This window comes from Budorcas taxicolor, chromosome 7 (genome assembly GCF_023091745.1).
Source record: "Budorcas taxicolor isolate Tak-1 chromosome 7, Takin1.1, whole genome shotgun sequence".
Lineage (NCBI taxonomy): Eukaryota > Metazoa > Chordata > Mammalia > Artiodactyla > Bovidae > Budorcas > Budorcas taxicolor.
In genome coordinates, this window is record NC_068916.1 from 6,171,306 (window position 1) to 6,195,566 (window position 24,261).

Here is a 24,261-nt window from a genome sequence, read left to right on the forward strand (position 1 = left end):
AAGTAGTAAGCATCTTTTAATTTCATGGCTGCAATCGCCACCTGCAGTGATTTTGGAGCCCCAAAAAATAAAGTCAACCACTGTTTCCACTGTTTCCCCATCTATTTCCCATGAAGTGATGGGACCGGATGCCATGATCTTCGTTTTCTGAATGTTGAGCTTTAAGCCAACTTTTTCACTCTACTCTTTCACTTTCATCAAGAGGCTTTCTAGTTCCTCTTCACTTTCTGCCATAAGGGTGGTGTCATCTGCATATCTGAGGTTATTGATATTTCTCCTGGCAATCTTGATTCCAGCTTGTGCTTCTTCCAGCCCAGCGTTTCTCATGATGTACTCTGCATAGAAGTTAAATAAGCAGGGTGACAATATGCAGCCTTGACATACTCCTTTTCCTGTTTGGAACCAGTCTGTTGTTCCATGTTCAGTTCTAACTGTTGCTTCCTGACCTGCATATAGGTTTCTCAAGAGGCAGGTCAGGTGGTCTGGCAAGCTCCATGGTGTTACCAAAAAAATTTAAAAAAAGAGAGGGAGAGAGAGAAGGAGGAAACAGAGGGCCAGGGAAGTCCCAAGGGTATCCATGGAGATGGGACAATTGGAATGTTTGAGTCTGAGCCTAGATTATGCCAAATCTACCTGCAGGCAAGTGAAAGCCCTTTGGGTAAATAAGACTCTGAAGGTTTCAGGGAGCAGAGTCTGGCCTGTCAGATTCAGGTTCCAGGCCAAGCTTTTCCACTTAGCTAGTTTTTAATTTGGGGAACTGGCCTGAGTCCCTTGAACATCAGTTTCCTCTTCTATAAAAAGAAAGTTAGAGGATGAGATGGTTGGATGGCATCACCAACTCAGTGGACATGAGTTTGAGGAAACTCCAGGAGACAGTGAAGGATGGGAAGCCTGGTGTGCTGCAGCCCATGGGGTCGCAAAGAGTCAGACATGACTGAGTGACTGAACAATAAGAGGGACTTTACTGGCGGCCCGCTGGTTAAGCATCAGCTCTCCCACTGCAGGAGACGTGGGTTCAATTCCGGGCCAGGGAACTACAACCAAAAAATGAAGTTAGAGATCAGATCAAAGAGGCAACCTGTGGGGTCCTGCTTTGGGCTGCCACGGCGGCTGTCTCCCTTTCTCTTTGTACCCCACACTGGGGGACAGCGGAACCCCTGAGAGCCCTTTATTCAAGTCAAGACTCTGAGGGACTCCCAGTCTGGGGTAAGGGCAAAGCCAAAGAGAGATACCCCTGCGTCCTGGAGGGTCAGGCTTGGGGTAGTGGAGGGAAGCTGGAAAGGCTTCCTGAAGGAGGAAGTTTAGCAGAGCTCATATTCTAGGCCATAGATGGGGTCAAGCACAAAAGCTCAGAAATGAGGCCAAGTGCAAAAGTTCAGAGATGGGGTCCAGCAGCTTGGCCAATGGAAATGAGGTGCTAGATTCTCCCTCTGAAACCTCCGAGAGACTCATGGAAGTTCCTGGAGCAGGAAAGTGAGCCATGCCACCAGTTAAGGGATCCTGGGGGTGGAGATGCTGCTTTGGGGGCGGCCCAGAGGGGTGAATCCTGACTCTAGCCTGTGCCTGGGGACCAGGAACGACCTCCCCTGGCAAACCGAGGGAGGAGGCTGAGGCATCTGAGTCACCCAGTTCCTGCAAGAACATTCGGCACCCAGCGGCCTCACGTGGGCTGTCACCAAGCGGGAACACTGCCCCCGGAGCCCCTCCACGCAGCCTTCCCCGAGGCCTCCCGCTCTCTGTTCCCGCAGCTGTTCCTTCACGGCCACAGAAGGCGAGTAGGAGGAGAGGGCAGGCGGAAGGGAGTCCATGTAGGCTGCTTGGCCGGAATTTGGGAGCTTGGGGTGGGGGGAGGTTCCCTGGCTGAGAGTCCAGAGTGCCCTGGGGCTGCCAAAGCCTCTGGACTCAGTCGGGACTGGGAAACTGAGGCCCAGGGTCTGCCACTGTTCTGCACACTGTGTAGTGTTCTGTGTGTGTGCTAAGCCACTTCAGTAGTGTCTGATTTTTGTGACCCTATGGACTGTAGCCCACCAGGTTCCTCTGTCCATGGGATTCTTCAAGCAAGAATACTGGAGTGGGTTGTCATGCCCTTCTCTAGAGGATCTTCCTGACGTAGGGATCAAACTCGTATCTCTTGTGTCTCTGGCACTGGAAGGCAGGTTCTTTACCACTGGAGCCACCTGGGATGCCCATAGAGATACCTAGTTCTCTCCTAAGAGTTGAAACCCTGGGGAATTCGCTGGTGGTTCAGTGGTTAGGATTCTGCACTTTCACTGCCAAGGGCCTGGGTTTAATCCCTTGTCTGGGACCTCAGACCCTACCAGCCTGCAGTGCACATCCGATCACATCTCTCCCTCTGGCTCCAAACTCTCCTATGGCTCCCCAGTACCCTCAGAAGGAAACCCACCTGCCTCACCACCACCCATGAGGTTCCACCTGGCTCCTGTGGCCTCCTTAGCCCTCAGCATCCCCTTGCTTTCTTCCTACTCACGCTGTTCTGACCACCCTGGTGTTCTGGCTGTTCCAACACACTAGTCCACCCTCACCTCAGGGCCTTTGCACATGCTGTGCACTCTGCCCAGAGCACTCTTTGTAATTTGTGATCCCTGTTTGATCCCTCAGGAAAGATGCAAAGAGAGAGGGTCACGTGCCCAGGAACACACATCAAGTTGGAATGACTCAGGACTTAAACCCAGACCTGTCTGACTAACACCCGCAATCCAAACCCTCTCTCACCAGTTCTTTCACATTCAAAACAGGCCTCCAGACCAATCCACCATGGAGATGCATGAGTCTCAGCCTCTCCAGGTTTTGCTGCAGGTAAGTGCCAAAGACCCTCAGCTTTAGGCCCAGATAACCTGCTCAGGGGGCTCCCAGGCCAACTGGACTCTCAAGCCTCCCACTGTCTCTCCTGATGTGGTCCTGGTTTTTCTGCCCCACTTTCTGCCCTTCACATGAACGGATGGTAGAGCCTTCAAGGACGGGACAGCCAAAAATAATCAGGCCCCGACCTACCTCCCAAAAGTGGGGCAGCCCCGCCCAGCCACCTGGTACAACGGAGGTAATTAGTACATGTGGCAAATGAGGGTAATTAGGTCTGTGGGAACCAAACCACGGATCCAGGTTTGGAGTTTGGAGGGGGCTCAAGTTCTGCTTCCCTAACCCCCAGCCCACCCTGGTCCTGGGAGGTCTAGTCCATAACCCAGTGACAGACCCCCTGCCCCAGCCCCTTCGTGCCAGGGCTGGGGTGGGATGGGGTGGGGGAGGCGGGTACCTGACTTCATTACTTCCTGGGGGCTGTTTGCTTAATGAATTAACCTTGGCCTTTGGCAGAAATTGAAACAGATCTGAATTTAAGGTAGAGTCAGTTTTTGTGTGTGAGTTGAGAATCATCAGACTTTCCTCTGCCATGAATCCCAAGCAGCTCACCCGTGCTGGAAGATGCCAAATCCAAGAGATGCCTCAGCTGAGCCCTTAAGATACCCTCGGGCTTGGGGAATCAGCCCTGAACACAGACACTTCCACCAGGAGGGAGGGTGTTAGGGAGGGTTTAGCAGGAAAGAAGCCTTCTTAGAGAAGAGGGCATGGGGTGGGGGTGGGTAGGGGTTTGAGGAATGGATAGGAGTTTGCTGGGAGGATATGATCCTGTGGCTGTCCCAACTGGCAAACCTGGGGGCATAGAGAACAGGAGAAGGAGGGTGGTTAGAGAGGCCCATGAAGGGCCCAGAGCTAAAGATTTAGAGGATGTCATGCCACGCTGGACCCATTTCTGTCCTCAAGAGCTCACATCTGGTTGGGACCCTTCAAACCCTGAAAGTCTTAAGAACTTGGCTTAGTATCAAAACTGCCTGTCCAGATAGCCAAGAATAACTATGATGTTTATAACTAGCAAACATTTATTAAGCTCCTGGCCCTCTTCATGCCAGGCCATATTGGAGCCTTACAGGAAGCCTCAGAAGTGGGTACCATTCTTAAAGCGTGTTTTATAGATGGGGAAACTAAAGTACAGGGAAGGAAAGTGATTTCTTTAAGGTCACCGTGCTGGTAAGAGGCACCCTGGCTCATGTGACACTGAAGGCCACCAAGGACCTAGGCAGGGCCCTTGGGATCCCTTCCTTCTGGCAACATTTACAGAGTTCCTGCTGCAAGTCAGGCTTGCTCTAGGTGGCGGGACAGAGGCTTGAACAAAGTGGGCAGTAACCAAATCATGACATAAACAGACCTGAGTGGTCCCTGTAACCCATGCCAAGAGGTTGGGCACGTGGTTTTGGGGAAGAGTGACAGACATCTCCCCTCTTTGCTGCTCTGGTGGGACAGGAACCCTCCAGGGAAGAGAGGCAATATAACTGCAGCCCAAAGTCTGGGTCAGAGTTAACGAGACAGAGGCCAGAGCCTCACCTGTAAGAGCTGCTCTGTAGCGCTGCAGTCCATGGGGTCACAAGAGTCAGACACGACTGAGCAGCTGAACTGAACTGAGCTGAGAGCCGAATGAGCTGCTCTGTTTCCTGCTTGGTCCCTCCTACGGTAGGAAGCGCGTTCCCTCATGTCCTTCCTCAGCCCCAAGAGGAAGCTGTCATTTCTAGTCAGCCACCTTGGGTTGGTGGCCTCTGTTCGCCCCTCAAGGACATTCCCAGTCCTCTGTAAGAGAGGCCCAAGGACCACGCAGAAGAGGGCTCAGGCTGAGGTGGGAGTGGCCGCTCAGGGCCGCCTGCTACTCATCTATGCCCAGGGAACAGTGAGAAAGTGATGGTGTTGCCTGGATTCTTCCTGCCTCTTCCCCCCCACCCCAGCCCCATAAGCATCAGCCCATTCTCCAGGCAAGAAAGCCCAGTTTACACTGACAGAATCATTCTCTCAGTCTGAACTGGCCTAAGACAACTGCTGGTCAGGGCTGCTCAGGGCCAGCTCCATCCCAGTCCTTCCTGGAGACTTGAGAGGGGACCCCATTCTCTGCCACGCTGTTGCCTCCTCGCCCACCCGCCCCCACAGAACAGCCACCTGACCCCAGTTCTACAGCTGGCCAGTACTCAGCACACGCTGAGTGGCCTCCAAAAGCCTCAGCCCTGCCAGCACCTTTCCAGTTACATTTAAAAAAATTTATTTTATTTTTTTTTTGTTAGAAGGAAAAGTCACTCTCTGCACGGAACAGACGGTATTTTCTTTGTTCCCTACAGTGTTCAAGCGTTTTGTGGCTTCGGGCCTGAGAGCGAAGCCAAATCCTGTGCTTATGCAGATGCCGTGTGAAGTTAGAGGCAGGTGGAGAAAGTGAGGCTGTGGCTCTGTTTCCTGAGCAGGAGTGATAGTCCCTCTCACGCTGAGTGAGGTTCAGGCTCGAGGATGGGTCAGTTCTGGCCACAATCGAACCAGTAAATAAGTCAGGGACCCCAAAGAAAGGGATAGGGTGGTGCAGCAGGGGTGGGCGAGGTCCCTACCAAGCTCAGAATAGTCAGAGAAGCATCTGGGAGGTGAGGGGGCACTGAGCCTAGAAGGACAAAACAGAATGTAGGCCTTTGAGAAGGGCGTTCTAGGTGAAGGAAACAGCTTCGGCAAAGGCTGGGAGGGAGGAAAACTCAGATCTTGGCCTGGGATGAAGGCTCCAAAAACGACGCGACCTAGGATTCACCTACAGGTAATTTGAAGGGAGCGACCAGCTCAGATGTGGAGGAAACAGACAAGAACAAGTAAAGGAGACAGAGGAGAGAAAAAGCAAAAAACCTTGAATGTGGGCTTCCCAGGTGGTGCTAGTGGTAAAGAACCCGCCTGCCAATGCAGGAGACATAGGAGATGCAGGTTCCATTCCTGGGTAGGGAAGATCCCCTGGAGGAGGAAATGGCAACCCACTCCAGTATTCTTACCTGGGGAATCCCATGGACAGAGGAGGCTGGCAGGCTACAGCCCACAGGGTCACACAGAGTCAGACACGACTGAAGCGACGGAACATGCATGTACACGACGCTCAGAGCTTCATGGAAGTGCAGGCAGGCCTTCCTTGGTTCAGTGCCCCTGGCCGTGAACCGATGGCACTGTGTGACTCTGGAGGAGTCTCCAGAGAAAGGGTGGAGCTGGGACTGACAAGGGGGCTCCACAGGCTTGGAGCAGGAGATCCTGGCTCAGCTCTAGAAGGGCTGTCTCCCAGAAGTGCAGGAAGGAAGTAGTGACAAGCCCAGGCCTGTGGACCTCCAGGCAATTCACCCACTCGGTGGCAAGTGGACATGGACATTCCCCCCACCTGGGATTTGGGGACCCTTTAACAGCATTGATAATCCTAATCCAACCTCAACGCTGTGACAGCTGTTTGGGGAGACACAGAAGCCCCAAGGTGGACAGAAGCTCCCACCTGGGGATCAGAGTGGTGTGGGAGAGCAGGCAGGAAGGAATCTGAGCAGGGCACCTGGGGTGAAGCCCCATTAGGGGCCTACTGGTTGCCTCTCTCTCATCTTCCAGCCTCCTCTCAGCCAGGGTCTCTTCATTTTCTGCATATCGGTACTGAGTACCAGCCACGCCTGGGTCCACCAAGGCGCAGATGTGCCCCGCACCTGGACTCCCTTCGGGTGAAGAGGGACCTGACTCCTCATCACAGACAAAAGCAGCCGTGGCCCAGACGATCGGGGACACCCCCCCCACATACACCCTTGAAAGGAGGATGAGGCCACATTCTCCTTTGTCCGCCTAGGTCTGTCTGCCTGTCGCCTGTGTCTCTGCCTCTCTCCTCCGTCTGGGTCCGGGTCTCTGGCTCTGCCCGTTGACTCCCCCTCCGCACCCTTCTTAACCTCTTGCCCCCCACCCTCTCCCTCTTTCCTCCTGCTCCTGCCCCTCCCTCTCTCCCGCCCCCCCGCCGCGGAGGGCCGGCAGGGGGCGCTGCGGGGCGGCCTCGGCGGCCCGGGGAGGCGGGGCGGGCGGCGGCCGCGTCGGGACCCGCCGCGATGGGACCGGAGGCGGCGCGGGCGGCGGCGGCGGCGCAGACAAAGGCGCGGGCGGCGCGGAGGGCGGCGCGGAGGGCGCGGGCCCCGGAGCCAGCGAGCGAGCGGGGCGCCGGGCTGCGGGGAGTCGGCGCCGCGGGGCGGCCCCCGTCTCGCGCCCGGACACTTGCGGGGCGCCGAGCCGGCAGGGTGAGCCCGGCCAACCGAGCCAGCGCTGGGGGTGCGGGGGGCCCCGAAGTTCGAGAGCCCCGGAGAGGGTGCTGGGGGCGTCGCCGAAGTTCGGGATACGGAGGCTGGGGGCGGCTGGGGGAGCCCCGAAGTGCCAGAGCTTGGGAGGGCAGGGGACCCCGAAGTTCCGGAGTCGGGGTCAGGGAGGGGACATTGGGAGGGGGTTCCGAAGTTCCGGCCCCGTCGCTGGAGAAGGCCGTGAAGGTGTCTCCGAAGTTCCGGACCTGGGGTGGAGGGGCGACCCGAGGGAACCCCGAAATTCCCGACCTGGGGATGGAAGGGTGGCAGGGGGTCCCCGAAGTTCAGGAGTCAGGGACAGCGCTAAGGATCCCCTAAGTTCTGGACCTGCGGTTGCAGGAGGTAGATAACGTGTCCCCGAAGTTCTGGACCCGGAGTGTTGGAGGGCCGTGGCAAGGGATCTTGGAAGTTCCAGGGCTGGGGGCGACACTTCCTGAAGCTGGGGCGTCCTGGACCTGACGCGGGTGGGGTTTTGATCCCGAATGAATATCCGATCCCCTGGACTGGGGCTCGTGGGGTGGGGCTTCGACCACCGGAACGCAGTGTTGGATCCCGGACACCGGGCGCGGTTGGGCTCCCCTTGGGGAGCCCTGCGGCCGGCGGCGTCCGAGGCGCATGACTAGTTGGTGAGTAACTTTCCCCAGTGCAGCAAGTCGTGGCAGGAGCGTCCAGACGGGCAGGAGGGACCTGAGTGTCTGAGACCCCTGCGCCCCCGGAACCCCGGCTCGACCCGGGACCCACCCCCAAGGCCGGCCAAAGTCACCGCCCCTCCCCCACCCCGAGCTCCGGTTTCAGACCCTGTGACCAGGACAGCAGCTGCCCAGAAGGGAGGGGGTGCACTCCCCACTCTGACCACGGGGGCTACGGAGTCCGGGCCTCCCTTCCCTCGGTCTGCCTGCCCTCGCCCGGGTCTCTCCAGGACCTGGTTCCCGCCCAGCCGCAAGTACTGGGATTCAGTGGTGATGGGTGGCCACCACAGTGGACCTGTTCAGCCACGTCTTGTCTCTTTAACTAGGCTGCAGGCTCCCTGGGGATTTTTGGACTTTGACTCCAAGGCGTGCCTCTGCTCTAGAGTGGAAGCTGGGGGGTCTCTTTGGGGGTCCTGTGGGGGACAGGTCTCCCAGTAGGCACCCGGTAACGCCCCACTCTTTTGATGGAGGCCCTGCTTTGAAGAGTGCTAAATGAATTTGTCAGAAGGTACTGAACGGGAATTGGCCTTGGCCTCCTCGGCCCAGCCCAGAGATAGAGAAGACTTCACTGGGAGTCCTGTAAGCAGGAAGATGCAAGGTTTATGCTCAGGATGTCAGGTGCCACCTGGCTCCTGTCAGAGGCCATCTCCATCTGGAGGATGTTCCTGCAACACTCAGGACAGGAGATGGCCTCTGGTGGCTCAGAGGGTAAAGAGTCTTCCTGCAATGCAGGACACCCAGGTTTGATCTCTGGATTGGGAAGATCCCCTGGAAGAGGGAATGGCTACCCACTCCAGTATTGTTGCCTGGAGACTTCCATGGACGGAGGAGCCTGGCGGGCTACATTCCCTTCACTTTGGGGTCGAACTTCTGTGAATGGTGTACGTGGGGTTGGACGTGCTTGGCCTCCCTCATCCTGGCCCGGGGGACACTCACAAACCCCCTCTCCCTCCAGAGGCCAAACCAGCAGTTCCTACCATCCCACTGGCTGCTGCTTGGAGCCCACCCAGACCAGCCTGACCAATGTCCACAGCCAGGTGAGCCCCTGCTTCTGCCAGCTTGACCCTGAGTCCTGGGGGTGGGTGTATTTGGCCCCCACTGAGCACCCTCTCCCCACACAGGGAGCAGCCCATCTTCAGCACACGGGCACACGTGTTCCAGATCGACCCGGCCACCAAGCGGAACTGGATCCCTGCGGGCAAACACGCACTCACTGTCTCCTACTTTTACGATGCCACCCGCAATGTCTACCGAATCATCAGCCTTGGGGGTGCCAAGGTCCTGGTGGGGCCTGGGTGGGGTGGCAGGGGCCAAGGATCCCAGGACAGGACTGGGTCCATTTGCTGCCTTGCTGTGTGTCTTGGGGGCCAGGGGATACTCTGAATTTTTCTGGGTCTCCATCTTCCTCCTGAAATGGCTCAAGCCAAGTGGTGCCAGTGGTAAAGAATCCACCTGCCGATGCAGGAGACGTAAGAGACATACGTTTGATCCCTGAGTCAGGAAGATCCCCTGGAGGAGGGCATGGCAACCCACTCCCATTCTCCTGCCTGGAGAATCCCATGGACAGAGGAGCCTGGTGGGCTACAGTCCATAAAGTTGCAAAGAGTCGGACAGGACTAAAGCGACTTAGCACAGAAGGACTAATAGAAGGCGATTTTCTCTGGGGGGTTCCTATTGATTATTATTACCAGTTCCATCACCGATGAACTTTTCTCCCCGCCCTCACCTTCCCCCAGGCCATCATCAACAGCACTGTCACTCCCAACATGACCTTTACCAAAACCTCCCAGAAGTTTGGACAGTGGGCAGACAGTCGCGCTAACACTGTCTATGGTCTTGGCTTTGCTTCTGAACAGCATCTGACTCAGGTGGGCCTGCGGGGGTACATGGTGGGAGGAGCAGGGCTGGGGTTGGGTCTTCTCTTGTGTGTACTGTGGGACCCTGGACAGATGCTGGGCCTCCATCTTCCCAGCTACAGAACGGGCATACAGAGTTGGACCAGCCTATAGCCCCTTCCCACTCCCCTGGTCCACATCCCAGCTCAGCTGGCCACCTGCTTTGATTTTGAACACACCCTGCTCCTCTCTGGGTGCCTTTAATGGGCTGAGTGCTTCCCCACACCCCTGGCAGTACCTTCATCACCACCTCCTTCCACCCTCTGCTGTTTCTAGAATTCGGCATTGTCTTATGAATTGTTTCCCTGTATGGTTCATGCTCTCTGCGATGCTTTTCTTCTCTTTTCTTCTAGAAGCATTAGTTTCCCTTTCAAATTTTAGATCTTGAATTAATTTCTGCAGGCGGTATAAAGTAGGAGTATTTTTTTCACATATGAGTATTCAGTTGCTCTTGGGACTTTTTTTTTTTTTTTTGGCCACACCATGTGGCATATGGGATCTTTGTTCCCCACCTGAGGATTGCACCCCCTGCACTGGAGGTGTGGTGTCTTAACCACTGGGCCACCAGAGAAATCCTGGAACAGTTTTTGAAAACACTACCTACCCCAAATACCCCCAGTGAATTGCACTGGCCACTTTGCACAACCCAAAGGGGGTGTATAGCTATAAATATTTTAAAAATTACTTTCAAGCTAAGGAAATTTATTTTAAAATTTAAAAAGGTGGGGGGCTTCCTTGGTGGCTCAGTGGTGAAGACTCTACCTGCCAGCGCAGGAGAAACGGGTTCCATCCCTGGACGGGGAAGCTGTTAGACGCTGCAGAGCAAGGAAGCCCGTGCACCGTAACTATGGGTCCTGCGCTCTAGAGCCCGGGAGCTGCACCTGCTGAGCCCACGTGCCCCGGAGCCTGTGCCCTGCAACAGGAGAAGCTGCAATGGGAAGCCTGCGCACCGCCACCAGAGAGGAGCCCTTGCTCGCTGCAACCAGAGAAAAGTCTAAGCAGCGATGAAGACCCAGTACAACCCAAAATAAATAAATACATAAACAAAAAATTTTTTTAAAAGGGCTCCCTGGTGGCCTAGTGGTTAGGATTCCAGGCTTTCACTGCCATGGTCCAGGTTCAGTGCCTGGTCAGGGAACTGAGATCCCACAATCCACTTGGTGCAGCCAAAACTAAATAAATAAAATGGAAAACAAAAAAGTGTATCCTACTCTAGCTGGAAAACAGGTATGGGAGATTAATGTAAACTATGACAAAAATGAGAACAGGGGGATTACTTTCCCACTGGCTGCAGGTGCGTGTCAGAGGCTCCAAGTCCAAGACCTGCTTTCTCTTTGTCACAAAGGATATTCACAAGCGTCCCAGGCACGAAAGACAGATTAGCACCCACCTGAGGCTCTCCTTACTGAGATAAGCTGATTGAGGGGAAAAGGGGATCTCTTTCTCGTCACAAAGGATATTCACAAGCGTCCCAGGCACGAAAGACAGATTAGCACCCACCTGAGGCTCTCCTTACTGAGATAAGCTGATTGAGGGGAAAAGGGGATCTCTTTCTCAAGGTGGCCTCCGTGAACACCCCACCCCTCTAGCCGGATACCCACTCTGCTCCTTGGGTTTCATTTTCCAAGCCTTCTTCCCTCTCTTGCAAAGTGACAAAGCTAGTGTTGGGTGGGAGTCATGTGGTGGGGCCCTGGTGGAGGGGGCTGGGAGTTTGTTGACTGTCTGTTCCTATTCCTCATCCCTCAGTTTGCTGAGAAGTTCCAGGAAGTGAAGGAAGCAGCAAGGCTGGCACGGGAGAAATCTCAGGATGGGGGAGAACTCACCAGTCCAGCGCTGGGGCTCACTGCCCACCAGGTCAGCACTCCTTGTCCCAGAACTCGACTGCCATGGAGGGGAGGGGTCTAAACGCTATGCCGGTGCTCAGGGCCAGATGCTCACTGATGATGTGAAACTAGAGCCATGGCTGTGGAAAAGGGCCGTGGGGGCCGTGGAGCATGTCATAGGCCTGCCTGAAAGGAAGGCCAGAAAGCCAGCTCACGTGGCAGCGTGGAAATGTGAAAGTTGAAATGGCTAAGTAGTGGTGTGTGCTTGCATACTGTCGCTTCAGTCGTGTCCAACTCTTTGTGACCCTATGAACTGTAGTCCGCCAGGCTTCTCTGTTCATGGGATTCTTCAGGCAAGAATACCAGAGTGGTTTGCCATGCCCTCCTCCAGGGGATCTTCCCAGCCCAGGGATATCGAACCTGCGACTCTTATGTCTCCTGCATTGGCAGGCGGGTCCTTTACCACTGAGCCACCTGGGGAGCCCTAAGTAGCGGGGTGGGGTAAAAAACTGTCCCTGAGCATTCCCCCCCACTAACCTATTCAACATCATTGACTGACCACCTACTGTGTGCCAGGCCCAGGACCGGGCACAGGGCTTAAGCAGATAAAAGAAGTAGGCTGGTCCCCGCCCTCAGGACTGTGGTCCAGGCACCAGGTGGATTCATAATGAATTTAGCCTAATAGAGTAGGTTTCTCATAGGAATTTTAAATAGCTGTTGAAATTTGGCCCCAGGAAAGGTGATTGCCGTGAGGGAATAGCATCGAGGCTTCCCCGATTTGCAGATTATGAGTATCTGTCTCCCTGGGTTTAGGCTAGCCTGCATTAGGTTTGTTGCTGGTGGGTTGGTGACAGCCCAGCAGGCAAGGAGGCGGGACAGGGCGCCAGACTACAGCCCAGGGGCCATGTGGGGGCCGTGGGTGGTGGGGCGGGGGCGGGGAGAGGGACGATTGGATCCCAGTGCTGGGAAGGACCTCCTGCGCCCTCTCAGCCATGACCCCTGACATCAGCCCTGACCCCAACCGTGACCTAACTGGCCCTTAACTGAAGCCACGCCCTACTGTGACTTCACTTCTATCCATGCCCTTAGGTGCCTCCGAGCCCCCTCGTCAGCGCCAATGGCCCCGGCGATGAGAAGCTATTCCGCAGCCAGAGCGCGGATGCCCCGGGTCCCGCTGAACGCGAGCGGCTCAAAAAGATGCTGTCCGAAGGGTGAGGGGTAGCACAGGGTGCAGGGGCGTGACAGGACGAAAGGTGGGGGAGGCGGGAGGAAGTTCTCAGAAATTGCTGGGACTTGTTTAAGTGGCGCAATCTGACAGTGGATCCACGCCTGGGATCCCAGTACAGGCCTGGGTTGGAGAGGAGACACCCAGATTACGCCCCTTCCAGAGCCGACCCCGCTTGCCTCATCCATTCCTCGGGGCTAGCCCTGGCCCGTCCACACCTCCCCCAGCTAATTCTAAACCCACGGATGCCTCCCCACCACCTGGTTCTGTCCACATCCCATGGATTGATACTGAGCTCCATGTGGACTGTCTCGCGGAGCGGACACAGAAGGGCCTGCTCTGACCCCACCTCCCGGGAAGACCCCGCCTCCCCGGGACGTCCCCACCCCCTTGTGTCGAGGTCTCTTGACCCCGCCCATAGCACCGCCCCAGCCCCGCCTTCGCCCCGCCCCCGGCCCAGTGAGGCCCCGCCCTGCCCTCTGCCGACTCCGGCGGTCTCGCAGCTCCGTGGGCGAGGTGCAGTGGGAGGCCGAGTTCTTCGCGCTGCAGGACAGTAACAACAAGTTGGCCGGCGCCCTGCGAGAGGCCAACGCGGCCGCCGCCCAGTGGAGGCAGCAGCTGGAGGCCCAGCGCGCAGAGGCTGAGAGGCTGCGGCAGCGGGTGAGGAAGCCCCACCCTCCCAAAGACCCCCAAGTGGCCCAAGGGTCACTGTGAAGGCCCTGCCTCCTATTTGTGTGGGTTCAACTGGCTGGATGTGTGATCTCGGCAGGTCACTTCCCAGAGTCTTAGTTTCTTGCTCTGCAGTATGGGTCTGAAGTACTGTCGGCCACAGAGGGTCATCAGACCCTAGAGTCCTACCTGCCAGAGGTGAGGTAGTGGCCCGGATTGAAGGGATGAGTTCCCTGTCATGGGCTTGACTGACCAGGAGGCGTATCCCTGGGGTGAGGAGGGTCCAGACTGGGCCATCCGGGACTGACCTACCTGTCTGCACAGGTGGCTGAGCTGGAAGCCCAGGCTGCGGCGGAGCCACCTGCAGTCAGTGAGAAGGAGGGACCCAGCCAGTCATTGGAGCAGCTGGAGGCGCTAGTGCAAACTAAAGACCAGGTGTGTGAACGCACCTGTGTGCACGTGTGCTTCCTCGGGCCTTGCCGTCCTTGATCTCCCGCAGCGGAGCCAAGGACCGCAGAACAGATTCTGGGAACTTTTCCACCAGGAGATCCAGACCCTGAGGAGCCAGACTAGTGGATCCCGTGAGGCCGCAGACACCGAGCGCGAGGAGACGCAGCAGAAGGTGCAGGTATGTGTGGTTGCTGTGTGGTGGGGTGGGGTGACTACCCGTGGCAGCCAGTCCCTGGTACGGGACCGACATGATCTTCCCTTCCCACGGGTTCTGGGCAGCCGTGGGCCTTCCTGAACCTCTGTTTCTTCACCTATAAATGGAGTCAGGAAGACATCTAAGGTTGTGAACGATTCAGATGACCAGGTGCATGGAAGGACTGAGTCAAATGATGGTTATTAGGACGTTTCATCTTCCATTCATTCAACAAGCAGTTTTTGAGTCTCTGTTGAATTTCCATTCTTGACCCCTATCAAATCCTCTCACATCCCCGTCTGAGGCCAGAAGCTTGCATTTGTACCCAGATGTGGCTGGCCTCGGAGAAGGCAATGGCAATCCACTCCAGTACTCTTGCCTGGAAAATCCCATGGACGGAGGAGCCTGGTGGGCTGCAGTCCATGGGGTCGCTAAGAGTTGGATACGACTGAGCGTCTTCACTTTCACTTTCATGCACTGGAGAAGGAAATGGCAACCCACTCATGTTCTTGCCTGGAGAATCCCAGGGATGGGGGAGCCTCGTGGGCTGCCTTCTATGGGGTCGCACAGAGTCGGACACGATTGAAGCAACTTAGCAGCAGGACCAGCAGTGGCTGACCTGGCTTTCGCTGAAGACTTTATCTGAGGAACGTTCATAGGGGCATGTCCTGTGAGTCCAGCCGGTGGAGAAGTTAAAGGATCTGGTGCCCCCAGAGAGAATTTGAGGGAACGCTCCCTGTTGTCTCCTGGCCAGCGTGCACAGCAAATGCAGAGGCCCTGAGGTGGGGAGAAAGTATTCAAGGAACCACAAGGAAGCCAGAAAGGCTGAGCAGGAATGAGCAAGGAGAGGGAGGGGTCTGAATTTCATTCCCAGAACAATGGGTGACAGGAGGATTTTGAGGAGGAATGTGGTCAGTTCAAATTGGCTGGGGGACCACGGAGTGTCTTGGGTACAGGTAGCTGGGAGAAAGCCAGCAGACAGGAAGAGTTTGGCCCAGAGTGGGGGCTGTGGTCCCCAGCACCTGCTTTGAGATGCTGGACCCTTGAGACTTTCTGGGGCCCCCAACACTGCCTGCCCTCTCCCTGTAGGATCTGGAAACCCGAAACGCAGAGCTGGAGCACCAGCTGCGGGCCACGGAGCGCAGCCTGGAGGAGGCCCGGGTCGAGCGGGAGCGGGCACGGGCCGAGGTGGGCCGGGCCGCACAGCTGCTGGACGTCAGGCTGTTTGAGCTGAGCGAGCTGCGGGAAGGGCTGGCCCGCCTGGCTGAGGGGGCACCCTGAGTCCAGCCTCCGGGTCTGCATAGAGGAAGGGGCCTGTGGGAGCTGGTTTTACACAAATGGCTCCACCTGGGGCACAGGCCAGGCCGCAGGCGGCACGGTGGGCCAAGCCCCGTGGCAGGGACTGGGGCCCAACTCAGCCTGGGGAGGGCTTGTCCACAGGACTCCAGCCAGCCCTGGCTGTTCACAGCTCAGAGGCTGTTTTTGAGCTTTTCATTGTGTAGAATTTCTAGACTCCCCAGGGCGCGTGCTGGTGCCCAAATTACATTTCTAAACGTGGCTGTGTGCGTGGTGTCTGAGCAGCCCGGGTGTACCCAACCGCCAGCACTGGGCCCTCTGTCCATCTGCCCTCAGCCTGGTAAGCCACCTGGAGGGCGAGGTTCAGAAAGCCCAAGGGAGCGTGCCCAGGACACATGGCTCTGCTTCCCCATCTCCTTAAGCCCTGCCCATGTTGTCTGGACCACCTTGGACTAACGTGGACCCTGATTAATCCCCCCGCTTTCACTTCACTCTAGCCACAAACCCCAAATACAACCAAGTGGGCAAGTGGGGAAGCTCCTAGAATGTGGCTGTGTTCACCAGGCATGGAAACGATCTCTCCAAAACATCATGTCTACATCTGGGTAGTAGAGTGGTTCCCCATTTTCCAGATGAGGAAACCGAGGCCCATATAAGGGACTTCACCCACCCAAGGTCACTCGGCTGGAATGGTCAACACTACAGTCCAAAGCTTTGGGCCTGGCCCGACAGAACAGAACTAGTGGGTGGGGTGGCAACATGATGTTCCGGGGGACTTGAGAAGCACAGGCAGCCACACCCTCTTCTCACTGCCCCTGCTCCCCAGAGTCAGACTGCAGAAGCAAAAAGCCTCATTTATTAAGCACCGCCTGCAAGTGACACACCTTTGCTCACTGCACATCCAGGGTTACCCTGGGCTGGGGTCACTGTGCCCCAGGTGGACTGGGGCCCAACCTCACAGCCAGTGTTCTTTCTTCCTCAGCAGCCCGCCTCTTGGCCAAGGCTCTGAAAAGGGGCCACCAGAGGCTGCAGGGTGGAGGGCTGTGCACTGTACAACGTGTGTGTCAGCGGGCTCTGCTGAGGGGCACTGGGCAGGCTGGGAGAGGGTTCTGTCCTCAGGGGAGGGCGCTCCAACCCTCAGCTTGATGAAGGAGTCCCAGGCTGGGCAAGTGGGCGCTGTGCGGAACTCAGGCTGGACCCTGAGTGGGTGCTGGGGACAAGGAGGCCTCAGGCCGGGCCCTGGGTGGGCGCCCCCTGCGGTCAGCCCTGCTGGCCTTTTGCCGCTGCAGTGTCTGCTCCACTTTCTCCTTGAAGCGCCGGTTCTTCTGCTTGATCTTGGCCAGCTCGGCCTTGCGCTTCGCCTCCAGGTCGGGGTCCTGGCATGGGCAGGACCAGAAGGTGACTAAGCTGAGCATCCTCCCTGGGGACCCTTGCGCCCTGCCCCTACCACACAGACAGCTCAACCAGCCCTTACCTTCCCCTCCAGAATCATCTGCTTCCTCTTGTTAATCTCCTTCTTTTCATCGAAGTTGGCTGCCTCCAGTTTCTGGGCAGGGGGGGAAAGAGTAGGGGAAGGGCGAGACCATCACGGGGGTTGCCACCTTCAAGGAAGCACCCTGAGTCCCTGAGGACGAGCCCCTTCCCTGACACTCACAATCTCACACTCCCTCCGCACCACGTTGACCTGTGTGAGGATCTGTAGGACCTGGGCTTCCTCCACTGGGAACTCCTCCAGCTTCTTCTCTGTGGGGACAGCAGGGGCCTGGGGTTGAGAGAGGGCAGGGAAGGGCAGGCACCACAGGGAGGAAGATTTCAACCATGTAGCTCTCCATGCAGCAGGGCACGCAAGGCCATACAGAGTCATATCAGATAAAGATCAGGTGGGCAAGAGCTAGGTACAGATTGCTCTCTCTTTCTGGTTGTTAACAACACTATGAATTTGATTAGTTGTTGTCGTTTTTTCTGAAAACAGTGTCCATTAAAGTCAAGACGTTTCTGAATCGCAGGACAGTCTGTGCAGTGGTTGGAGATGCCCCAGAGCTTCTCGGTCCACCCAAAGGGATTTTTAAAAACCTGCCTAGGCCACAGCCCTGGGGCTTCTGACTCATCTGCAGGGACCACCCACACACTCTGGTCTGAGAAACCAAAGTCTCTTCCCATCAGTTGTGGTTTTTGGCTGCTGGAGGCCATGATGGAATTTCTGAAGCAATTGCTGGGCCAAAGAAACCTCTAGGGGGGTTGCGTAGGAAGGAAAGTGCAGTTTAAGCCTCTTCACATGAGCAGACAAGCAGGCATTGACAGAGTGAGTGGACGTCTCACCCGGAGGCACCACCCTCCCTTCCCTGCCCCACTCACTGATCTGCTCCTCGATGGCGTGAACCAGGTGGATGTCATACTGCGTCACCAGCGTGATGGCCTGTCCCTGCCGCCCTGTGGGGACACACCCAGACTGTGTGCTGGAGGCCAGGAGAAGGGGCCGATACAAGCAGGTCCTGACCACTGGGCGGCTCAGAGCTCCTCTTGATCAAGGAGAACTGTACAGGAGCTCAATGGGTGGAGGACTGAGTGGAAACGAAGGAAGCTTAGAGCGTCACGTCTCAGCCCCCTGCTTGACCTGTGTGTGGCAGGCAGATCTGTCCCAGGGGAGCAGCAGGACTCCAGGGAAAAGCAGCTCTCCTGCCAGCGTGGCCTTAATCAGGGGCTGGCGATGTGGCTGATTTCCGTTTTTGCTGTGGCTGCCAGGGAGCTCAAGCCCAGTTCTGTCAGCAGGAAGCCCAGACAGGCTTCAGCTCCAAAGCCTACATGCCACCTTCTCTGTTCCCGGCTTCCATGAGACAATGCGCTGTTCCCGGCTTCCATGAGACAATGCGCTAGAACAGCCCTCGGACCCGACCATGCCTGAGACCCTCAGGGCGGCCCCAAACAGGCATCACATTCTTGTCACCCATCGTTGGACGAGGTGGTGGGGGCCCCAAAGACCTGATGTGACTGACCTGAGGCCACAGGGCAGGAGAGAAGGGCCAGTCTGGCCCCAGAAACCACGGCTCTGCCCACTCCAGGTGTGAGAAAATCTCCCGGACTCTGTGCCCCTTCCGGGTGGGGCTGAGGAGCAGACACAAGGCTCCTACCGGGAGCCACAGCAAGTGGTTGAACTTAAACGCTGAATCCCACAGGGCAGCATCTTACCCATCAGGACCCGTACACCTGTGTGGTTGAACTTAAACGCTGAATCCCACAGGGCAGCATCTTACCCATCAGGACCCGTACACCTGTTTGCTGCTGGGCTGGACGGCCAGCCCTGATAGGCGAAGGGGGCTCGGGTGAAGCAAGAGGTAGTGGTGGGGAGGGGGTTGTGTGTGCCGTGTCCCCAGGGGACACCTCAGTGCTGCCTGGATCACGTGGAGAAGACACAGCACCCTCACCTATGTCTTTTTGTTTGTTTTGGGGGGTTTTTTGGCCGTGGTGTGCGGGATCTTCCCCAACAAGGGATCCAACCTGTGCCCCCTGCATGGGAAGCGCAGAGTCTGGAGCACCAGACTGCCAGGGAAGTCCCCACCTGTGGTTCTGAAAGGAGGATGCCCCCAGCTTGCAAGCACTACCTCTAGTGCCTCTCACCTGCAGCCTGTGGCCCTCCCATGCCCCACCAGCTCGTGACTGGCTCTGCGTGCTGCGGGCAGGCAGGAGGGTGGGTGCCCAAAGGCTGCCCTGCCCTGTCTGCTCACCTGCGCGAGCTGTCCGGCCAACTCGGTGGATGTAGATCTTTGGGAGTCCGGGGGTGTTGTGGTTGATGACCACCTGCACAGTGGGAATGTCCAGGCCCCTGGAGGCAAAGGTCAGTCAGCGCCTCTGTCCATGTGGGGAAACCGAGGTTGGGACTCACCCAAGGTCACTTGGTGGTGAAGCTGGGGCTACCTGAAGCCAGCCTCCCTCTCTGGCCCTTTCGTGGGGGCCACCATGGGGGAGGGAGCACCCTGGAGCCGCTCACCGGGAGGCCACGTCCGTTGCAATCAGGATCCGGTAGATGCTGGACTTGAACTTGGCCAGGGCAGCGAAGCGTTCTTTCTGTGCCACATTGGGAGAGAATTGGGGTGGGGGGATATCAGGTAGCATCCCAAGAAATGTTTCAGAGTTTATGGTCACTGTGTGAGGCCTGGGGACACGCACAGCAGAGGCCAGGACGGTCTCTGCGCTCAAGGGGCTCACAGTCCAGCGAGAGAGATGACCTTGAGGAGGCCAGAATGGGGCAGATAGGGTGGCAGGAAGAGTGTTCCAGGCAGAGGAGAGGGCCTGAGCAAAAGCCCGGGGGCCGGGAGGAGGCCCCAGGGCGAGGCTGGTCGGGGAGGGCTCTGGGCGGCCGCCTGGCACCTCACCTGTTTCATCATGGAATGCAGAGCCACAGTGGGGAAGCTGAACTTGCGTAGCATCATGCATAGGATCTGGCAGGTCCTGGTGGGAAGGACAGGCTGCTGGTCCTGGAAAGGTGCTCTGCCCCCGCCTCCCCGCCCCGAGACCTCTAGCAGCGGCCCTGCATGACTGGGGGAGGAGAGGCAGGGGCGCCACGTCCCGCCTGCTGACCCCTTCCCTGGCCTGAGCCAACAAGAGACTGCTCTACGTCTAGCCTTTTCTCTCCTGGCAGCCCAAGGACTTCTTGGGGGCAGCGGTCAGGTCTCCTCCACGTGCTGTGGGCTGCCCTTCTACGCTGGCTCAGGCTAGACCAGCCTACAGCTCCCTGATGCTCTCCCCAAACATGTCAAAGGATTTTGAAATCCCTGGGTCTGTGGAGAGGACAGCCGTGGGGGTGATGTGCTGGGCCTCAGTGAACCCCTGAGACCACAGCGAACTGGCTGCTTCAAGGCCTTCCCAGCCGCTGCAGGGGTCTCCTGGGGAGGGCCCAAGGCCCTCAGCTCTTCCAGTTAAGGGCAGGTCTGAAAAAGTGAAAGTGTTAGTCCCTCAGTCTTGTCTGACTCTTTGCAACCCCATGGACTGTAGCCCACCAGGCTCCCCTGTCCACGGAATTCTCCAAGAAAGAATACTGGAGTGGGTTGGCATTCCCTTCTCCAGGGGGTCTTCCAAACTCAGGGATTGAACCTGGGTCTCCTGCACTGCAGATTCTTTACCATCTGAGCCCCCAGGAAAGCGCAGGTCTGAGGACCCCCAAATCCTGGCTCTGTCTTGATGAGGGTGACCTTATTAGCAAACTGCCTGACCGCTCTGAGCCTCCTTGAGTGAATCCTCTGAAACTGCTGGTCGGAGCAGAGGCCCTGGAGTGCCAAGACTGGCCCTGTGCCTGACACCTCCAACCGCAGACCACCTGCTGGACCTCCAAGAGGCGCAGGGGCAGCGACGCCCGGGGGGCGGGAGCGGCAGGCCCGCCCATGCTCACTTGCATGTGTTGGTGAAGATGATGATAGACCAGTCCTCATGCTCGTCCTGGAAGTTCTGGATCAGGTGGACCAGGTAGGCATCCTTGACCTTCTCAGGCACTAGCAGATAGTGCTGGTCCAGCTGCTCTACGGTGCGCACCCTGGGCACGGGCAGATTTGTTTCCCCTTCTGTTGAATGAGGTCAATGCCCACCCCACCCACAGTCAATGACCTTTGTTGGACACCCCTGCCTCCTGCTTGCCCTGCCCCATCCCCCCACCAGAAAGTAGCTGTGGACTCACGGGGCCTGAGCCTCCCAGAAGAAGGGCTGGTTGGTGGCCAGGCCCTGAAGCTCCCTCAGTGTGTCGGTCAGCGTGGCGCTGAAGAGCAGCGTCTGCCTGCGGGCAGGCACAGCTGCCAGGATGACCTCCAGGTCGACGGTGAAGTCAGTGCAACCCTGCTCCAACAGCCTGTCCGCCTCATCCATCACCTGTAGCATCAGCCACAGCAGGCATGGGGTGGGGACCCAGGGTGAGGCCGCTGTCCGAGGCCTGACCACCACCCGGGGCCCAGCCTGCCTCCTCCATGTGCCTCCTTCCTGGGCTGAGATGTGCACCCTGGAGCGCTCTCCCTCGAGGTCTTGGAGGCCTGCTTTCTTGCCCATCTCAGCTTCAACGTTAACTTCTCAGAGAGGCCCTGCCCTCAGCTAACTTTTTTAGCGTGTGCATGCACGTGTGCTCAGTTGTGGCCAACCCTTTGTAACCCCAAGGACTGTCGACCTCCAGCTCCTCTGTCCATGGGATTCTCCAGGCAAGAATACTGGAGTGGGTTGCCGTTTCCTCCTCCAGGGAAGTTTCCCCACCCAGGGATTGAGCCCGCGCCTCCTGCATTGGCGGGCGGACTCTTTACAACTGAGCCACCTGGGGAGCCCGTCTTCTCTGGTGCAGGCCCCCTTTTGTCGGTCCCCGAGATGTCACTGTCACCACTCCTAACTTGGTAACGGACGGCCAGCGGGACACACAGTTCCCAAATGGAGGAATCGGGGCCCCAGGCTGACTCACCAGGAAGCGGATCTTCTTTATGCTGAAGGTGTTAGAGCTGCGGAGGTGGTCAGCCAGGCGCCCCGGTGTGGCAATGACTACGTGTGGTTTCCGGGAGAGCTCCAGGGCCTGGGCCACCATGTCTGTGGGTGGAATGCGAGAGGTGGGGCTAGGTAGATGGTCTGAGGCTGCAGCAGTCCCATGCCCAGAGCCTCCTTGGGTTCCGCCATACCCATGCCGCCAACGACGATGCAGTCTTTCAAGCCCAGAGGCTTTCCCAGGACCCGGAACTGCTCTGCGATCTGATAGGCCAGCTCCCTGTGGGCATGAACGGGCCAGCCTGAGTCAGATAGGGGTTTTGTGCCTGCCTCTCATTCCTGTCTCCATCAATAGGGCCTCCTGCTTGCATCTTTCCTGTTCACACACCCTCCATGGCTCCCAGTCCCCTTTGGACAAAGGTTCTGATACTGACTGTTGGAAGCCCATTGTGGCTCCTGCCCTCTCAATAGGCTGGGTGCCCGAACAGAGTATGGCTTGTCCTCAGCCAGTCCCACCCAAACTGGCCTTTCCTCATCCCATGTCCTCAGCAATGGCCTTGACACCACAGTCATCAAAGCCCGAGACCCAAGTGTTAACCACCCCCCACACCCGTACCCCGCCAATCTCGAGGCTGGTCAGTGGCCAAGTCCCCTCCTCTCTGCCTCCAGCTCTGTCCAGGCCTTTCCTCTGGCCATATGCTTACTTCCTGGCCTTCCTGCTTGCCCTGAGTCAAGCCCTGTGCTCAGCACTTTTCACACACCGTCTTGCTAATTCTTCAGCACCTCTAAGGGTTGGGCTAATTTCTGTGCCCATTTTCCACACATAGCAAGTGTATTCAGAGAGGTAAAGGCACGTGCCCAAGAGCACACAGCTAGTTCACTCACCTGAGAGGCGTGTGTGTGCGTGTGGGGTGGGACTCACCTGGTGGGTGTCAGCACGAGGCAGAAGATGCCATAGGGATCCTCAGACAGCTTCTGCAAGATGGGCAGGACAAACGCTGCTGTCTTGCCGCTGCCTGTCTTGGCACAGCCCAGGCAGTCCCGACCTGAGCAGAGAACACAGCAGCGTCACAGGTGCAGACAGGTATTCCATCAGGCACAGTTTACAGCAGCTAACATTTAACAAGCAATGACTATATGCTCAGGTTTCCCTGGTGACTCAGTGGTAGAGAATCCACCTGCCAGTGCAGGAGACATAGGTTCCACCCCTGGGTCGGGAAGATCCCCTGGAGAAGGAAATGGCAACCCGCTCCAATACTCTTGCCTGGGAAACCCCATGGACAGAGGAGCCCGACGGGGTACAGTGCACGGGATCACAAAAGACTCGGGCATGACTTAGCAACTTAACAATAATGACGAGAACTATATGCTCAGTAGCAGCCTGTGCCCTTCCTGTTGAAGACATTATGACAACTTTCCATTTAGAGTAATTGACACATTTAAGGAGAGTGAGGCCATCATCGTCCCCATTTAACGGAAGGGGAAACCGAGTCAAAGGTTTGCCCAGGACATACAGCCAGTAACAGCCTGGACTGGAACCCACATCCATTTTACCTGAGATACTTGCTACTAACCACAATTTCATTTTGACTCCTTCCCTGGGATCAGAGCTTGGGAAACTCAGAATGTCCTCCCCCAACCTGAATCCTATTTTCCCTACTGACTCTTCATCCCTACTTAATGCCTTAACTTGTCACATCCTAGGCTTCCTGAAGGCGTCTCTTTAATGGCAAAACTGGGCTGGACCAAAGGGGTGGAGAGAAGAGCAGTCTAGGGACCAGAGTCCTGGATTTACCAATAGTCTTGACAACCTCAATTACCATTTGTAAAATGAAGATAGTAAAGCAAGTTCTACCTAATTTTCCCAGTACTATCTATTAGTTATTCATCAAACCCTCCCAGTGATAATGCTACGAAAGTTTCAGAGATTATATCACTTGTGCAGGCGAGTCAGTCGTACTGCCTAAACGCCAACATTACCTAGTCGTCCTCCGGAACCCAGGATCTCCCGGAAGGTCCAGGGCTGCCCCCTGCCTCACGGGACCCGCGTGGGCAAAAGCTGAGAGAAGGCAGAAGCGACAGTAGCGGGGAAGCCTCCTGGAAAGGCCAAGCCACACTCACCCTCCAGGATGGCGGGGATGCAGCCCAGCTGCACGGGCGTGGGCTGCTTCAAACCCATCTGCCGACACTGTTCCACGAGCCACGAAGACAGCCCCAGCTCCGCGAAGCCTGCCATCCTCGCAGCCGGGTCAGTGCGAGCGCTCGTGAGAACGGTGCTTCCGGCGCGTGTTGATGACGTCAGAAAGCGTTGCCGTTCACTGGATCTGCCTCCGGCTTGGTCCCACCCTCTCCAACTCACAGTTTAAAGCCTCGACCACATCCTTACCCTGTTTTCCCGGAATCCCGCGGGGCGGGGG

The 24,261-nt window shown here is 57.0% G+C and overlaps 2 protein-coding genes across 6 annotated transcripts; one reads left to right on the forward strand and one right to left on the reverse strand.

Moving 5' to 3' along the window:
- The first annotated feature begins 7,000 nt into the window (after positions 1 to 7,000).
- On the forward strand, positions 7,001 to 17,408 carry HOMER3 (homer scaffold protein 3). Of its 5 annotated transcripts, none has more exons than XM_052644414.1 (10): positions 7,001 to 7,106; positions 8,808 to 8,889; positions 8,974 to 9,130; positions 9,589 to 9,720; positions 11,494 to 11,601; positions 12,660 to 12,781; positions 13,299 to 13,455; positions 13,789 to 13,899; positions 14,009 to 14,092; positions 15,197 to 17,408. In XM_052644414.1, the coding sequence occupies exons 2-10, from the start codon at positions 8,876 to 8,878 to the stop codon at positions 15,386 to 15,388; spliced, it is 1,077 nt and encodes a 358-aa protein (XP_052500374.1). In that variant the 5' UTR covers positions 7,001 to 7,106; positions 8,808 to 8,875; the 3' UTR covers positions 15,389 to 17,408. The 5 variants fall into 5 exon arrangements, with proteins under 5 accessions (XP_052500374.1, XP_052500378.1, XP_052500375.1 ...); XM_052644418.1 differs by lacking the exon at positions 7,001 to 7,106 and adding an exon at positions 7,394 to 7,789; XM_052644415.1 differs by lacking the exon at positions 7,001 to 7,106 and adding an exon at positions 7,976 to 8,102.
- DDX49 (DEAD-box helicase 49) lies at positions 16,239 to 24,209 on the reverse strand. The gene is made up of 13 exons (XM_052644413.1): positions 23,966 to 24,209; positions 22,767 to 22,890; positions 22,039 to 22,124; positions 21,828 to 21,949; positions 21,069 to 21,256; positions 20,787 to 20,927; positions 19,774 to 19,849; positions 19,389 to 19,465; positions 19,126 to 19,223; positions 17,759 to 17,833; positions 17,058 to 17,146; positions 16,878 to 16,949; positions 16,239 to 16,779 (listed from the first exon to the last, which is right to left on the reverse strand). The coding sequence occupies exons 1-13, from the start codon at positions 24,078 to 24,080 to the stop codon at positions 16,591 to 16,593; spliced, it is 1,452 nt and encodes a 483-aa protein (XP_052500373.1). The 5' UTR covers positions 24,081 to 24,209; the 3' UTR covers positions 16,239 to 16,590.
- Between the last annotated feature and the right edge of the window lie 52 nt (positions 24,210 to 24,261).

What these genes read in the sequence shown, in the direction of transcription:
- HOMER3 (XM_052644414.1), top strand. An exon ending in AAAAAGATGCTGTCCGAAGG is followed by an intron (nt 12,782 to 13,298) that starts GTGAGGGGTAGC and finishes GCGGTCTCGCAG; the next exon opens with CTCCGTGGGCGAGGTGCAGT. An exon ending in TAGTGCAAACTAAAGACCAG is followed by an intron (nt 13,900 to 14,008) that starts GTGTGTGAACGC and finishes CTTTTCCACCAG; the next exon opens with GAGATCCAGACCCTGAGGAG.
- DDX49 (XM_052644413.1), bottom strand. Translation starts at nt 24,080, where the DNA reads ATGGCAGGCTTCGCGGAGCTGGGGCTGTCTTCGTGGCTCGTGGAACAG. An exon ending in TTCTGGGAGGCTCAGGCCCC is followed by an intron (nt 20,928 to 21,068) that starts GTGAGTCCACAG and finishes GCCCGTGCCCAG; the next exon opens with GGTGCGCACCGTAGAGCAGC. An exon ending in TGCATTCCATGATGAAACAG is followed by an intron (nt 19,466 to 19,773) that starts GTGAGGTGCCAG and finishes AATGTGGCACAG; the next exon opens with AAAGAACGCTTCGCTGCCCT.